The sequence below is a fragment of the Arachis ipaensis genome, chromosome B5, assembly GCF_059453495.1.
Source record: "Arachis ipaensis isolate K30076 ecotype BB chromosome B5, ASM5945349v1, whole genome shotgun sequence".
In the NCBI taxonomy this organism is placed as follows: domain Eukaryota; kingdom Viridiplantae; phylum Streptophyta; class Magnoliopsida; order Fabales; family Fabaceae; genus Arachis; species Arachis ipaensis.
The window spans coordinates 4,035,315-4,052,533 of NC_142440.1; the positions used below are offsets into that span (position 1 = coordinate 4,035,315).

Below are 17,219 nucleotides of genomic sequence, written 5' to 3' on the forward strand. Positions count from 1 at the left end.
ATTTTTAAAAAATATTTAAACATTTATATAGATAATAAAAAATTTTTTATCATATATTTTTTTTAAAATAAATATTTTAAAAATTAAAAATTTAAATACAAAATAATTTATTTATAATAATTTTTAATATAAATATTTATTATTTAAATTATTTTTTTTAAAAATCAATTAAATTATTTACTCAAACTAGACGATAATATAAAAACATGGATATTTTTATAGTGCTTATAAATTTTTAACACAACTAGAAGCATAGTGATTTCCTCATCAGCAATGAAAACCGCATCAATTTTACTTTTGTAATAAACGGGGATTAAAACTAAAAAGTACCTGTAATATCTTATAAATGACGATAAACTAGAGAAGCTGCATCCTCCTTAGAATCCGAATCGACAGGAAACTTCCATCGGTGGACAAGTTTATGCTTTATATACAAACTTTACACATTGGATAATCATACTTCTTGAACATCTTATTCACCTTTTATCCCTATATTTTTTGTGCAAACTTTTAAAAGTAACCTTATCCGAACACAGACCGCAAACCAGGTTCCTTTCCTAAAAACCCGCTAATTCTTAATATCATTGAATTATCCAAAAAGAACTGAAAATGGCATCCCCATAAGTGAAGGGTGAAATAAACAAAACAAAACAAAGCAAACAAACATATATTGTTTTCCAATTTTCATTTTGATTTCCTTTATACAAGAGCACGCTATTTATTATTTATATTTATAATTATATATATAATATAAACAGCCATAACGGGACGCGCCAAGATAACCACTTGTGAGGCCCAGTATAAAAGAAACGACGAAACAAAAAGAAACAAAGCATCAATACACTAACCAACTAACGTCCCCATCAAGACCCAAACAGAGAAAAGAAAAAGAAACTAAGTAGGTCCCAACATGGAATCCGATAGAGAGAGATTCTATGAGATGCACCTCATTGAGTAGGTGCTCACCGGTGAGTCCATGGTGGGTGGCACACCGTAGACTCTTGCGTGATCACTCTCCAAACCATAATCCATCATCGGACGGTACTCCAAATCCTCATCGTGATCGAACACAAACTCCGGAATCTCCACCTCGTTCCTCCTTACATTCTCCCACAGGTAATCAACCCTGCTCACATACCTCAGCTTTCCGTACACCCTGCCACATGGTAAAACACCCTCCCAATATTAGCCACTATACAATCTATACTTGAAATATTAATTATTAATTATTTCACTTAAAAACAAAGACGAGACAAATCTGCCCTAAAATTAGGAGAGTTAGTTACAGATATCCTACCCTATCCTCTATCCTATCCTATCAACTAATAATTCAAATATCTAATTCAAACTTTTGACAACGGAGGTACAAAAAACCAATTAAGCAAGCCAATTTTAGGATAAGGTAAAATAGATGTATCTAGACGTAAAATAAATCTAGTGTGTCAAAAGATCCAAACCAATTTTTAAATAATTTTTAAATTTTAAAAATAAATATTAATTATATACAAAATTATATTAATTTTTTTAATTTTTATAATTAAAGAACAATTTAAAAAAAAAAATTCAAACACAAATACATGAACTTTTATATTTTTATTTATAGAGTGCTTGTCTTTTAAAAATACCTCTTCAGAAAACTCTACCGAACTAAGCCTTAATTCTAATTCTAAAACCAAGAGAGCTTTCACATTTCAAATTTTGAATAACCGAATTGAAAAAAAATATAATAATAAACAGATAAATTTTGAATAGAATTGAGTGAAGGATAAGGTAAATCAGTAAAATCTAGGTTAGCAAAATTGAGTAAAAGAGTGCTAAAATGCGCAGAGTGCGTACCCCGAACTGAAAAGAAAACGACCAAACGTAGCGAGAAAAAGGCGGGCCTGGAGTCCAGGATGGATGAAATAAACTGCTTCAAGATTGTCCCTCACGTTCGCCGGAATGGCGTCGTGGATCGATCGGAGAGCCGAGATCCCGGGGAAGTTCTCGCTCCTCTGAACCCCAGTGTGCACGTAAACCACCGTGAACTTCCTCTTTCCCACCTTCGGAAACACCCTCTCCTCCAGGTACTTCTTCAGAACCTCAACGCTAACAAATCGCGCTGAAAAAAAGATTCAAATTAACTCGCCAGTATAACATAATAAACGATACGATTATTGATATAAGAGTGGTTAGTAAGTTACCGGGGAAGAATTTTCCTATAATGCGAAGGATCTTGCGTCCTTGTTTGTCTTTGCCTTTGACCTTGAAAACCTCCAACTTCTCCAGCAACTCTTCTTGTTCAGCTTCTGAGATGCTACTAACACCGCTCATTGTTTTTCTTTTTCTTATGAATTTCTTTCCAAAGTGGAACAAGATAAGGGATCAAGTGTGGATTGAGAGGTGGAAGCGTTTAATATAAGATGATGAAGCCAAGAAAGTAATAATTGTTTCGCGTTATGGACAGATTCGAGGAAAAAAATCTTGAAATTAAATTATAATTTTTTTTATTAGATTAGATAAGAAATTTGGGAGAAGAATGGGAAAGGAACTAAGGAAGTAATAATAGTAGGGATAGGGATTGTGATTGCGCTGCGCGGTCACAGAGCATATTCCAAAGCATCTTCCATTTAATTTTAATTGGGCCCAATTGAGGCCCAATAGTGGGGGTGTTTATCTGGGTTCAGTAAGCACAAAGCAATCAGAGCCGTCGGTTCCTTGATCATACGGGAATGAATGTTTTTAGTTAGCCTTAATTTAATGCTGATTAGTACGTGATTGGCGTGTGAATGGGGTGTGGCTGATGGTATTGGGGGTGAAAACCGGGGGTCGTTATCTTCTTGGTTTGCTTTGATTGCAATTATTTAGTGTTAGCTATTACTAATGAGTACTATTCCTATGTGATTGGGTATGGGAATTATGATGATTTCTTTTATTGGGGTAAACAATTTAAAAATAATTTCTTTATTTGTTTGGGATTAATCTAGCTTATCTTGTTACTGTCTCTTGTCTTGGGCGGCCTTTTCCTTTTGACTTGTTTTGAGAACAATCATGTACCATTAGTCTATTACCACGTAGTAGTATCCAACGAAATTAATCGTCAAAATCGGAATTCAAATGTTGGATTTTGAATGCTTAATCAAGATAAGATATTTCCAAATACCTTTGTGTTTATCTATAATTGATTAATGGTATCATACGCTATACATAGAAAAATAGATAAATGTGATTTTATCTAAATTGATAATAGATACTCATATTGTGATAAGAATGATAGATGGAGGATTCATATTTTACAATGTCAAAGGCTGATTAAGAAAAAATAAATTTAATAATGAATAAAGAAATGATTTTTTTGTATATATAAATAGAAGAAGTAAAAATCTAAAAGAATACAGAGTAATAATAATAATAAATATTTTTTTATTATAATATTCTTTTTTTTATATATATTGTTAATATTTTTTTTATATTATTACATATATTAAATAAATAGATATATCATCTCTATTATATTAAAATAATTATATTAGTAAATATTAATAGTAGAGTTTTTTATTTATATTTTTTTATTTTATATTTATTCTCTTTTATTTATTTATTTATTTATTTTATAACACGTTATCAGTACGAGATTCTGATCAAAATTAAAAAAGATTCAGGTAATAAATTTTTATTATGGTAAAGCTCTCTCATCTTGAATTTAATGTTTTTAATTATATCTGGAAACAACTACTTATCATGCATATTAGATGCCGAAATTCATCTTGATTTAATGGATCTTGGAAATACCATTAAGGCTAAAAATAATGCATCCCAGAAAGATAAAGTCAAAGTCATGATCTTCCTTCGTCGTCATCTTGAAAAAAGATCCTGCAAATCCGTGGAAGAACCTTACAAAAAGTATAATCATCAAAAGACAGTGACACTTCCTCAAGTTCAATATGAGTGGACACACTTGCATTTACAGGATTTTAAATTCATAAATGAATATAATTAAACAATGTTCCGAATTACCTCATGAATGAAATTATATGGAAAAAGATAACTGATAATGACATGTTAGAAAAAACATTCTCGACCTTCCATGTCTCGAATGTGCTCCTGCAGCAGTAGTATCGAGAAAAAAAATTAAAAAATATTTTAAGCTAATTTCTTACATTCTTGTTACTGAACGCAACAATGAGTTGTTTTTAAAAAATATGAAGCACGTCCAGCTGGCGCCACCACATTTTTTGAAGTAAATGCGGCAAATCATTACTCCAGAAGAGGTAAATGCCAAGGTTTTGGCAACAAGAAAAATTATGTTCACAATAAAAGATTTCACCAGAAATGGGATAAAAAAAAAAGAAATAATGGGCAAAATAAATCAATAGAGAATAAATATTTCTGTTGTGGTGGAAAAGTCCATTAGTCGCGTACCTGTCATACCCCGAGGTAGGGGTGTTATCGGTTTGGTTTGGTTCGGTTTTGGACCAAAAACCAACCCAACCGATATGTTCGGTTCCTACAGACACACAACCGTTCGGTTTGCTGTTTTTACAACAATCGAACCGAACCAAACCAAACCAACATCGGTTTGGTTCGGTCGGTTTTTTCAGTTTTTAATTTCTAATGAGCAAAATATGAATTACAAAAATTATAAGTTTAAAATAGTCAATAAACTGAAATAATAAGAGTAAAACATTGAAATGGTTATGGGGTTGGGATTTTTGTTGTTAGGTTAAAGGTTAAAATGGTTAAAACATTGAAAAGGATGCATATCTTCGGTTCGGTTTCTATCGAGCCAACCAAAAATTGAACTGAACCGATCGGTTTTGTCAGAAAAAAACAAAAAAAAAACCCTATTTTTTCGGTTTTTAAATCGGTTGTTGTAATTTTCGGTTCGGTTTGCGGTAATTTTCGGTCCGGTTCGGTAACTTACACCCCTACCCCGAGGTACCTAGTGGATCCTTATCAAGCATCTTTGAAAAAGAATAATGCTGAAAATTACACCACTCATTATGAAGTATCTGATTTCTTTGAAGATCCTGAAGAAAATATTGGTCATTTGATCAATGATGGAAAAGTTTAATATTTAGGTTCGTTGAGTATTTGTGTAAATAAATAATATAAAAAATTTCTTGTTAAATCTTATTCCTTATGTATTTGAATTCTAAGTATGATGTATATAAATAATGTTTAATAAAATATTTATATGAATTCAAAATTAATAAATGTGTCAAGTTCTAAAATAATAAAAGTTAAGTACAATTTTGGTCCCTAAGGTAGGGGCTGAAAATTTATTTCGTCCCCGGCCTTTTTTTCGCTACAAAATGGTCCCAAAAGTTTAACTAAGTTTTAAAATCGTCATTTTTACTAAATTTTTTATTTTTATTCCAAAAATACCCTTTAATTAAAAAAATAAAAAAAGAAAAAAAAAAGAAAATAAACACGGGTTAAGGAAAAGGGGAGAGGGTATCAACTGGAGGGGGTTGGGTTTTATTTCAGGGATAAGAGAGGCAAGGGAAGGGAAGGGGAATGGGAAGAGCCACCGCCGCCGCTCCTCGCCGCCCCCATTCCTCGCCGCTGCCGCTTCTGCTCCTCATCATTCAGTCCTCGCTGTTGGATCTCACTGTGAGGGTGGACGTCGCTGCTCCTCACCCTCGCCGACGTCATCGCCTCGCCTTCGCCGTCATCATCGCCTCGCCGTTGCCCTCGTCTCGCCGCACCTCTTCTTCGCCGTCGCACCTCGTCTCATCATTTGTTTTGTTAATTATATTTATGAATTTTTTATTTTTTTAATTGAAGATGAATTTGGAAATTTTTTATTGTTGTAATTTCATATGAGTTTTGTTAATGAAAAAGGAAGAATTTTAGTTTTGAGATTTTGTTGATGATTCTGAGTTTTGATTGTTCTGGTTTTCTGAGTTCTGGGTGGTGGTGGGTTTTGAGTTTTGTTGTTCTTCATATGATTCCATTATCATTGTTGTTGTTCTTCTTCTTCTTATATTTCTTCTTATGATTCCATTATTGTTCTTCTGATGATGACCATGATGATAATGGTGGTGGTGGTGGTGGTGGTGGGTTTTGGTTCAGCTTGGGCTTCTGTTTTGTTTCTGGTTGACGTTGGTTGATTTTGAGAAAGAAGGGGGAAGGGTATTTTCGTCCAAAAGACGATTTTAAAACTTAGTTAAACCTTTGGGACCATTTTATAGCGAAAAAAGGTTGGGGACGAAATAAATTTTTAGCCCCTACCTTAGGGACCAAAATCGCACTTAATCCAAAATAATAATAATAATAAATGTTTTAGTATATGATACTAGGTACGGTACTTCTTAAAAAAATAATTCCAATCAGGAATACAATTTTACTGCGCATGTGTACTGCTACTCGTTTTATTATTATTATTATTTGTCTTTGAAAAAAATGGCAATGATATATAATGAAGATGTTTGCCTTACCGATAGTACAAATTCGCATACCATTCTCAAAAGTAACATATTGAAACAATATATTAACACTATTATTGGCTCAGGTAATGTATTAGGAGACTCTGGAAGAGCTATAATTCTATTTCTCGGAGGAACAAAATTCATAATAAATAATGCACTATTGTCTACCAAGTCTCTAAGGAACTTGTTTAGTTTTAACGATATTCGCCGAAATAGATATCATATTGAAACAATAAATGAGAAAAATCATGAGTACTTATGTATCACAACTCATGATTCAAATAAAAAAAGGCTATATTATAAAAGTTGCTCTCACTTTCTTCCGGGTTATATTATACTAAAATTAGTGCAATCGAATCATATGTCATTGTAAACCAGAAGTTTACTAGCCTAAATGAATTTATAACTTGGCCTGATCGACTGGGTCATCCTGGAACAACAATGATGCAAAGAATTATTGAAAATTCACATGGATATTCACTAAAAAATTAGAAGATTTTTAAATTCAGTGAATTTTGTTGTGATGCATATTCTTAGGAAAAGTTAATTTTAAGGTCATCACAAGTAATGATTGGATTTGAGTCTCCTGAATTCCTAGAAAGGATTCAAAGCGATATATGTGGACCAATTCATCCACTATGTGAATCTTTTAGATATTTTATGTTCCTAATAGACACATCTTCAAGATGGTGATATGTGTGCTTATTGTCTTCTCGCAACCTGGCATTTGCGAGATTACTTGTTCAAATTATTCGATTAAAAACATAATTTAAAAAAAAAACTAATTAAAGCAGTTCGTCTTGATAATGCTGGTGAATTCACTTCCTAAGCATTTGATGCTTATTATATGGCTAACGGAATAAGTGTTGAACATCTAGTGGCTTATGTTTACACACAAAATAGGTTAGCAGAATCACTTATTAAATGCCTTCAATTGAGTGCTAGACCCTTACTTATGAGAACAAATCTCCCAGCCTCTTTTTGGAGGCATGCCATTTTACATGCTGCAGCACTTATTCGATTAAGACCAACAAGTTACCATCAATTCTCTCCTTTGTAATTAGCTTTTGCCCAGCAGCCAAATATTTTCTATTTGAGGATATTTGGGTGTACGATATGTTCTAATTGCCCCACCTTCTCGCATCAAAATGGGACCCCAAAGAAAATTGAGAATTTACGTGGGATATTATTCTCCCTCTATAGTGAGATATCTTGAGATATAAAAATGAGATGTGTTTAAAGCTTGATTTGCAAATTGTCATTTTGATGAATCAAAATTTCCAACATTAGGGGGAGATAATAAGCCTCTTGAAAATGAACTTAATTGGAATGCATCATACTTGATGCATTTAGATTCTCGATCAGGGCAATGTGAACTAGAAATTCAAAAGATTATATATTTGCAAAGAATAGCAAACGAATTGCCTGATGCATTTTCTGATACGAAAAGGATTACTAAATCCTATATACCAGTTGAAAATGCTCTAATCCGAATTGATATTCCAATCGGACAAATGGCCACCAAAACAGATTCAGGTCAAAAGCGTGGTAGGCCTGTCAGTTCCAAAGACAAAAATCTTCGAAAAAGAAAAGAGGTACATAATATTTCTGTTGAAAAGGATAAAGACATAGTATAGACATATGTAGTTGTCCAAAATTATGATATAGTTTTGATGCCAAAAGACATTCAAGCACTTGAAAATTGTGAAAATGATGAAATTTTGATAAAATATGCCTTTACAGGAGAAAGATGGAACCGGAATAAAATAATTGCCAATGAAATATTTGTATATAATGTGGCATTACACATCATGTATGAAAGTAAGGATTTTGAGCCAAGAATAGTCGAAGAATGTCGACAAAGGAATGATTGGTCGAAATGGAAAGAAGCTATGAAGGTTGAGTTAGACTCACTTGCAAAACGGAAAGTCTTTGGACCTTTAGTCCGTACACCAGAAGATGTAAAACATGTTGGATACAAATGGGTATTTGTGAGAAAACGAAATGAGAAAAATAAAGTTGTACGCTACAAAGTTCGATTTGTGGCGCAAGATTTTTCACAAAGACCCAGTATAGATTATGAAGAAACATATTCCTCTATAGTAGATACAATAACATTGCGTTATTTGGTCAGTTTTTCGCATACCATAAATTATATATGCATCTAATGGATGTGGTAACAACCTATTTATACGGATCATTAGATCGTGATATCTATATGAATTTTTCTAAAGTACTAAAGATATCTAAACTATCCAATAAATATTCACAGGGGTTATACTCAATCAAATTGCAAATATTTCTATACGGCCTAAAGCAATTTGGACGAATGTGGTATAATTGTCTTACTAAGTATCTGGCTAAAAATGGATTAAGAATTATGATATCTGTCCATGTGTTTTCATAAAGAAATCTGCATCTGGATTCATTATAATTACTGTATACGTTGATGATTTAAATATCATTGGAACCCCTGAAAAGATTCCAACAATTATAAAAGCTCTAGAAGAAAAGATTGAGATGAAAGATATTGGAAAGACTAAATTTATTCTCGGCCTGTAGATCGAGCATACAAAAAATAGAATCTTTATTCATCTAACAATATACACAGAAAAGATCTTGAAGAGATTTTATATGGATAAATCACATCCATTAAGTACCACAATGATCGTAAGATCTTTATATGTGGAAAATGATCTATTCCGTCCTAAAGACGAAAATGAAGATATCCTTGATCTTAAAGTACAATATCTCAGTGTCATTGAGACATTAATGTATCTTGCTAATAATACATGACCTGATATATCATTTGCTGTGAATTTACTAGCAAGGTATAGTTCCTCTCCAATCACAAGATATTGGAATAGTATCAAACAAATCTTTCGATATCTTCATGGAATGATTGATATGAGATTGTTTTATCCATATGGATCCAAGTCACAACTAGTTGGCTATACAGATGCAAGATACTTGTCTGATCCACACAAAGGGAGATCTCAAACAGGATACATGTTCCCATATGGTGGTACAACTATATCATGGAGGTTCATGAAACAGACGATTGCAACAACTTCCTCTAATCACGCTGAAATACTAGTGATACATGAAGCTAGTCGCGAGTGTTTTTGACTCAAGAATTTGATCCAATATATTCTGTCATTATGTGGACTAATTGATCATAAAATAACTTCAACTGTTTTGTTTGGAAATAATACAACATACATTGCTCAACTTAAGGGTGGATACATCAAAGGTGATCAAGGAACAATTGATGTCCAACAGATCCGCTCAAGCGATAATCTGCAGATTTATTTACAAAGTTACTTCCAAAATCCTCCTTGAAAAAATTGATACATCAGATTGGAATGTGCTAATTTTGAGATATTAAATAATGTCGACAATAGAGGGATGCCGTACTCTTTTTTCCTTTGTCAGGTTTTTGTCCCTATTTGATTTTTTTTTATAAGGTTTTTAATGAGACAGTCCTCATCACAAAGGATATTGTAATATTTTTCCTTCACTAAAGTTTTTTTATTAGATTTTTCTTTAGTAAAGTTTTAACGAGGTATAATTCTAAATGGACATCCAAGAGAGAGCGTTGTGATAAGAATGATAGATGCCCATTTAATATGGACAGCACATATTTTACAATGTTAGAGGCTGAAATTATCAAGAGAGAATGAATTTAATAATGATTGAAAGGAATAACTTTTTGCATGTATAAATAGAAAAAGCAAAAGTTTAAAACAACACACATTAATAGCAATAACAAATATTTCTCTCTTTCTCTTTATTATAATACTATTTTTTTTATACACGGCTAATATTCTTCTTTCTCTTTACGTTACTACATATATTAAACAAATATATAAATTATTTTTATTATATTGAGATAATGATATTGATAAATATTAATATTAGGATCATTTATTTATTTTTATTTATTTATGTTACAACAACTCGCACGTTTTATAATTAAAACTCATAAACATTTTTGTCTTTTTGCATTTAATAATACCAAATGCTTAGATGCATAATTTATTCATCACTATCAAAGTGGTTAGCGGAGTTGATCACAAACAATTTCTTAAATTTCATATCTCATAAGGATTTAACTTTGAATTTTATTTTTGACAGATTAAATATAATAAAAACTTTTGTTTTTTGGACATAGAATATAACAATAAGTGCTTTTGTTTATTTATTTATTGGTTGGGCCACACAAATTAGTAAAAACTATTGTTAGGAACTAAAAAGGTCTAGCCAACAATAAGTCAATAAACATTTTTTAATTATATTCTATACTAATTAATAACATTAATTATTATTAATTAGTAATTATTTAAATTTTTTTTAAAAAAAATATAAAATTAATGATTATTAATTACATCTTCTTACTCTAATTCACCTTTTACTATTTATTACGCAAGCACTAATTCTTCTTTCTAAAAAAATTTTGAAACTCCAAAAAACAAAAAGCACCAAAGCATAAGATAAAGAATCATTCAAATCCTAAGAAAAAAAAAACATACAAAACATAGGAAAAAGAATTATCCAAAACTAATAAAAAGAATAATCTAAATCCTAAGAAAAAAACATACAAAATATAGGAGAAAAATCATCCAAAACTAATAAAAAGAATCATCCGAAATGTAGAAAAAAGAAACATAAAAAATTAGTTAAAAAAAATATTCAAAACCAAATAGAAGGAGGAGAAGAAGAACCGCAGGGTGGCCGGCGACGACGCCGCTTAGACGGCGTTGCGTGGACAGTAGAGGGACTCGCGGTGGCGTGTTGCGACGAGTGGAGGAGTCGCCATGGATCGGAGTAGTTGATCGCGTGTCGCGAATGGGGACCGGGTGGTGGCTGCGTCGCAACGGATGGAGAGTCGTGTGGTGCGAGTGGCGAACGATGGGGAGTCGCGAGCGGCAATGGTGCGTCATTCGAGCGATGGGGAGTCGCGATGGAACATGAGGAGGGTGAAGTAGAAGCTCAATGGTGGCTGTCTTTCCTGCGCGAACAACAGATGAGGTAGCGGAGAAGGATGCAAGGACGACCGACGATGGCGCGCAAGGACGGTGCTGCGGCAACGCTAGCGGCGTGAGGACAAAACCGCAACAGTGTGAAATATTGGGAAGAGAGATTATGATTTGTGATTTTGTATGGTGAATAATGCGTGGAAGTAAAAATAAATTAGAGTAAAGTTTGGTTCAATCATGTCATTAATATCAATTAATTAAATTTTAAATTTAAAAAAATAATTTAAAATTAATCATTATTAATTGAGTTATTCAATTCTTGACTGATGAACACTTAGCTTCTTATACTTTTCCATGTGAATATGATATTGTATATATAAAGATAGCATAGAAATGGATTCCTTTAATTTTTTTTTAATTGTTTGATCAATTATAATTTTTTATTTTATACTATTTAAGTAGAATTAAAAAAATATATAAAAAATATTAAATAATAAGAGATTATATTTTATTAAATAATTAAAAAGATCAACTTTCAGAAACGTATATATATTAAAAGTAAATTATTCATAATTTTTGTATACAATTAATGATTAAGGCACAACAAAATTTTTAAGAAATCATTTACTCATCCACCATAGTCTAACTTCGCCAAAAATCATCACAGTCCCACAAGGCCACAACAATACTAAAAATCTAAAAAAAAAAAACACGCATAATCTACAAATTTTACAATTAGATGTAAGAGATGATAATTTAAAATTATTTTATTTAACTTGAAAGTCAAAAAATATTTATACGTATTATATTTAATATTATTTAATTATTTTAGTATTAATTAAATAATTTAAAATAAAATAAGTTTAAACTACGTTGAACTAATTTTTTTTAGTTTCCCAAAAATTTTATTTCACAACAATCATAAATTTAAGAGTAAATTACCATTTCTACCTACGAAAGTTAAAAATGCTAACATATCTACTCATAAAAGAAGGAAATTATCATATGTACCCATGAGATATGAGTTCTGCACAATAAAATTATCCAAACACTAAAAAATCACCTAAAATTCTTAAATTACCCTTATTTTCACCACCACTTTTCTAATCTCAAATCTCACCACAACTCAAACTCTTCTTCACCACCACTCTCATCCCCAACTACCACCATCACTGTCTCCATCCAAAATCCACAAGCTTCCGAGACGACCTCCCTCCACGCAGTCTCTCTCTCTTGGCCCTCCCTTCTCTTAGTTACAGAGGCAGCCTCACTCGCTATAATCACCTCCCTCATCATCCCTCGCATGCCACCCTCAGCTGACTCAGCCACCTCCAGTGATCTCCAACTCCCTCAGATCATCGCCGCCAACTTAGTCCTTACCAGATCTACTCCTTCTCGCCATAAACTCAAGACATTTTCTAATTCAGAATTTCTATTACTCAACATCCATTCAAAATATTCAGAAACAAAAACTCCAGATTTACAATCAGAACTTCTGGATCTAGTACCAACCTCTCTGGATGCAGAATCAAGCTCTTTGGACGAAGGCGGTTGTGGGTGGCACGAAATAGACTCAGCTGAAGAAGTCGATGATAGAACCCCTTTGAACACTAGTGTCGCGTGACGAACGACCAGCAACAATGCCGTCGTGAAGGAGAAGCGGAGCAAATAAGGCGAAAACAAGTTCTATTTACCTTGATGGAGCAGTAATGGGGAAGGGCAAATATCTCGGATCCGTGGGTTCCGACGCAAACTTCTGATCGTGCCTATGCTACCACCACTCAACGGCAGTCTTTCTTTGAGGCCGGAAAGAAGAGACACGAGGCCACGGATGACGACGACGCCACCAGAGAGAACAATAGCACGTAATAGAGAGAGAGAGAGAGAGAGAGAGAGAGAGAGAGAGAGAGAGAGAGAGAGAGAGAGAGAGAGAGAGAGAGGCTCTGTGGAACAGATTTTGGTTTGGAAAGGGGTGAAAAAGAAGAGGGGAGAAGACAATGGTAGTAGTGGTAAAGACAGGAGAAAAGGGTAGTTTAGAAATTTCATTTAATTTTTTAGGGTTTAGATAATTTTGCTTGCAAAAGCCATTTTTTATGGATACAAATGATAATTTTATCTTCGATTGATAGATATGTCAGCGTCTTCAACTTTTATGGATAGAAATGGCAGTTTACTCTAAATGTTCGCAAAATGAGTTCGTAAATTTGTGCTCACACACTACATGAACACAAACATGAAAGCATTACTAACCTATGTCATGCAACTATATATCAATCTTGTTACTAAGCAAGCTTGTTTTTCGATTTTAACGCCATCCACATCATTCTTGACCAAGAATTATAATTCTTGCATTGTTATTAAGCACTAACGAAATCAGAGGTGTACCTGAGTTCCCTAGGATGGATGAACAATTATTCCTATATAATGATTCGTTCTAGATTATTCATACGAAACTTATTAGTAGTAGTGCAATTAGTGTCAGTTCATAAATTTTATCAACAGACAACAGCAGTTTCCTTTTTTTTTTTTTTTTTTGTGTGGATTATATGATACACTTGTTTTGTGGATTATATGCTATTCAATAACTATCTTGGCATTACATAAAATATGGGGTAAAATGATTTCTTTTTAATTGATTATCCAAACAAATAATCTCATTTGAATGATGTTTAGCTCGGAAGGTGGAATCAGCATCCCGAGAGAGTCATTGAATAATCGGGAATTGAGACGTGGAGACTCTGCCATAGATGTTAGAGAGAGGAGAATAGAACAATGAGCAGTGTAGCGGAGAAGTCTGACATCGGTGAGATTATAAATGATGTGAGGTGAGATTACCTATAAAATCAGAGGGAAGGGAAAAGCCCAGCCCATCTTTGCGCTTGGGGCAATGACGCAGCTAGTGAGGTTCTAACCGAGGCGCGTCTATTGCTGGTTGAAAACTATTTCCAAACCCCCTCTTAGGCCTAGGTCAAACCTAGGCCTTCGAGAATTTCTGGAAGGGCTCCCTCTGGGTAAAGTCCTACAATTCTAGTTAAAATTTTTTATTAATAAATTAATAATTAAAGAATCTAGTTATCAGTTATTGTCAATTTTATTTTTGTATCAAGTGTATAAATAGAATAATTATTTAAATGAGTCTGGGATTATTCCATTTTTCGGAGAATGCAAATTTGTTTTGTATAAATATTGAACTATAAATATATCTAAATATGTTGTTTAATATTTATAGTTCAATATGGATTTTGTACATAAAAATGTGTTGTTCAATATTTATATTCGAATATGATATTAATGGTTGATTTTCAACCACTTAGTGAAGATATTACCTTCATTTTCAAATGAATATATTTGAACTCTAGACCCCAGAATATAATATAAAAAACGTAAACAAGCTAAAGGGAGAACAATTTGAGGCCAAGCAAAATCTGATTCATCAAGAGAGAACAATTTGAGACAAATAAGCTAAAGCAAAATCTGATTCATCAATCAACGCACATTTTTATGTAGTTCGAACCATATTGGTTCGAACTCACTTTTCAAGTAATTTGAACCAAATAGGTTCGAATTACACATATAACCCATAGCCACATAATTCGAACCAATTTGGTTCGAACTATAACTTCATAATTCGAATCAAGCTGGCTTGGTTCAAATTACTTGAGGAGTTGGTTCGAATTACACAGACCATATTTCGTTCTAGGCTGGTTCGAATTAGTGAAGACCAGAGCTGTATATATATGGTGTGAACGTGAGTTGCTATCATTAGAGGGGGTAACATGGCTAGTGAGGAGAGTTTCGCAGTGTTGGTTCACCACAGAGGATCCATTAAGAGGAAAACTCGTTCCGGTGTGAAGTTCACTGATAAGGATCCTCTCTATATTATCGTCAGGCCTACGACAAGGTATGAGGACCTTGTTAGCTCTGTACTGCTGAAACTTGGTCTGGAAGGTGTGAAACGGGTTAAGAAGTTTTTTTATCGATTTCCAATCACGGTGCTCCAGAAAACCGTAAAGTACGATTGTTTCACGATCGGGAGTGCTGAGGACTTGCAGATCATGTTTCATTGTCGCCAGCAGTTTCCAGAGGTGAGGACACTAGAACTGTTGGCAAAGTTGGTTGACGCGGTGTCCAGCTCGGGGGGTTCGAACCGGAATACCACCACTTTAGCCACGGTAGCCGGTTCTAGCTCCAGACCTGCCGTTGCATCTTCATCCGTCCCTGCGTACGAGCCAGCCGTCCAACCTGTCGCCTCCCCTTCGTTCGCTGTTGATCTCAACGGCAGTGTAGGCGACGAGGTCGGAGAAGGGGAATATCTGCGGACCTCTTTACAGTGTGCTGCACCGGCTGGGGTTGGAGATGGATTCTTGGATGATCCAGAGGACGATGATGTCGAGCCAGATATGATTGCTGATGACAGTGGCGATGATGTTGGAGCAAGTGAGCCTGCTGGGGCAGGCGGTGGTTCTAGCTCTGGCACGCAACAGTACCCTCCACATTTTTCCTCTTTGGACTTGGATGCCATGAGGCAGGAGGGGGTTCCTGGGCAGCCGGCTAGATTTGGCGCTAGAGATGCTGAAGGGTCTGCAGGTCTGACAGAGTTTCAGGTTGGTCAGCAATTTCCGGATAAAGAAGAGGCCCTGTTAAGTGTCAAGACTTACAGCATCCGACGAGGGGTAAAGTACAAGGTCGTGGAGTCTGACTATCGCCGGTATGTGGGCAAGTGTTCTGAGTTCGGCAATGGGTGCACATGGTTGATTCGGCTTAGTCTCCGACAGCGCAAGGGGATTTGGGAGGTCAAACGTTACAACGGACCGCATACTTGTCTCGCCACCTCCATTTCTAGCGACCACAGGAGTTTGGATTACCATGTGATATCGGCATTCATTATGCCAATGGTTAGGGCTGATGCATCCGTCAGCATCAAGGTGCTCCTAAATGCCACCGCCGCACACTTTGGGTTTAGGCCGACTTACAGGAGGGTCTGGTTGGCGAAGCAGAAGGCTGTTGCTCTCATCTATGGTGACTGGGATGAGTCGTACAACGAGCTCCCAAGGTGGGTGTTAGGAGTCCAGTTGACGATGCCTGGTACTGTTGCAGTGCTAAGGACGAGCTCTGTTCGTGTCGATGGACAGTTGGACGAGTCTCGAGCTTATTTTCACAGACTATTCTGGACGTTTTCACCATGTATCGAGGCATTCCGTCATTGCAAGCCCCTAGTTAGTATTGACGGCACCCATCTGTATGGCAAGTATGGGGGAACGTTGCTTGTCGCGATTGCACAGGACGGGAACTCCAACATACTCCCTGTTGCATTCGCATTAGTCGAGGGTGAGAATGTTGAGTCGTGGTCCTTCTTTCTCTCCCACCTGCGTGAGCATGTGACACCGCAGCCGAGTCTGCTGGTTATCTCGGACAGGCATAACGGCATCAAGGCCGCGCTTGAGGCTCTTGACGGAGGCTGGTTACCTCCGTCTGCATATCGGGCATTCTGCATTCGACATGTTGCGGCAAATTTTGCCCTCACCTTCAATGGCAAAGATGCAAGGAGGCTACTTGTGAATGCGGCGTACGCTAAGACCGAGGTCGAGTTCCATTACTGGTTTGATATTCTTAGGTCCGAAGACCCGGCGATGTGTGACTGGGCGAACCGGATTGAGTATTCGTTGTGGACACAGCATTGTGATGAGGGGCGTAGATTCGGACACATGACGACGAATATATCTGAGTGTGTGAACTCGATCCTCAAGGGTGTCAGAAACCTTCTTGTGTGCTCGCTAGTAAAGGCAACATACCGAAGGTTGGCCGAATTATTTGTTCGCAAAGGGAG

General features: G+C 35.1%; 1 protein-coding gene and 1 non-coding gene across 2 annotated transcripts; one reads left to right on the top strand and one right to left on the bottom strand.

Moving 5' to 3' along the window:
• Nucleotides 1-648: 648 nt before the first annotated feature.
• Nucleotides 649-2,556, bottom strand: LOC107642532 (SEC14 cytosolic factor family protein / phosphoglyceride transfer family protein). Its single transcript, XM_021122851.2, has 3 exons — nucleotides 2,184-2,556; nucleotides 1,837-2,101; nucleotides 649-1,156 (listed from the first exon to the last, which is right to left on the bottom strand). The coding sequence occupies exons 1-3, from the start codon at nucleotides 2,311-2,313 to the stop codon at nucleotides 934-936; spliced, it is 618 nt and encodes a 205-aa protein (XP_020978510.1). The 5' UTR covers nucleotides 2,314-2,556; the 3' UTR covers nucleotides 649-933.
• Nucleotides 2,557-14,261: 11,705 nt separating this feature from the next.
• On the top strand, nucleotides 14,262-14,411 carry LOC148563236 (U4 spliceosomal RNA). The gene has a single exon (XR_015885345.1). It is a non-coding gene; the product is annotated as a U4 spliceosomal RNA (small nuclear RNA).
• Nucleotides 14,412-17,219: the final 2,808 nt, after the last annotated feature.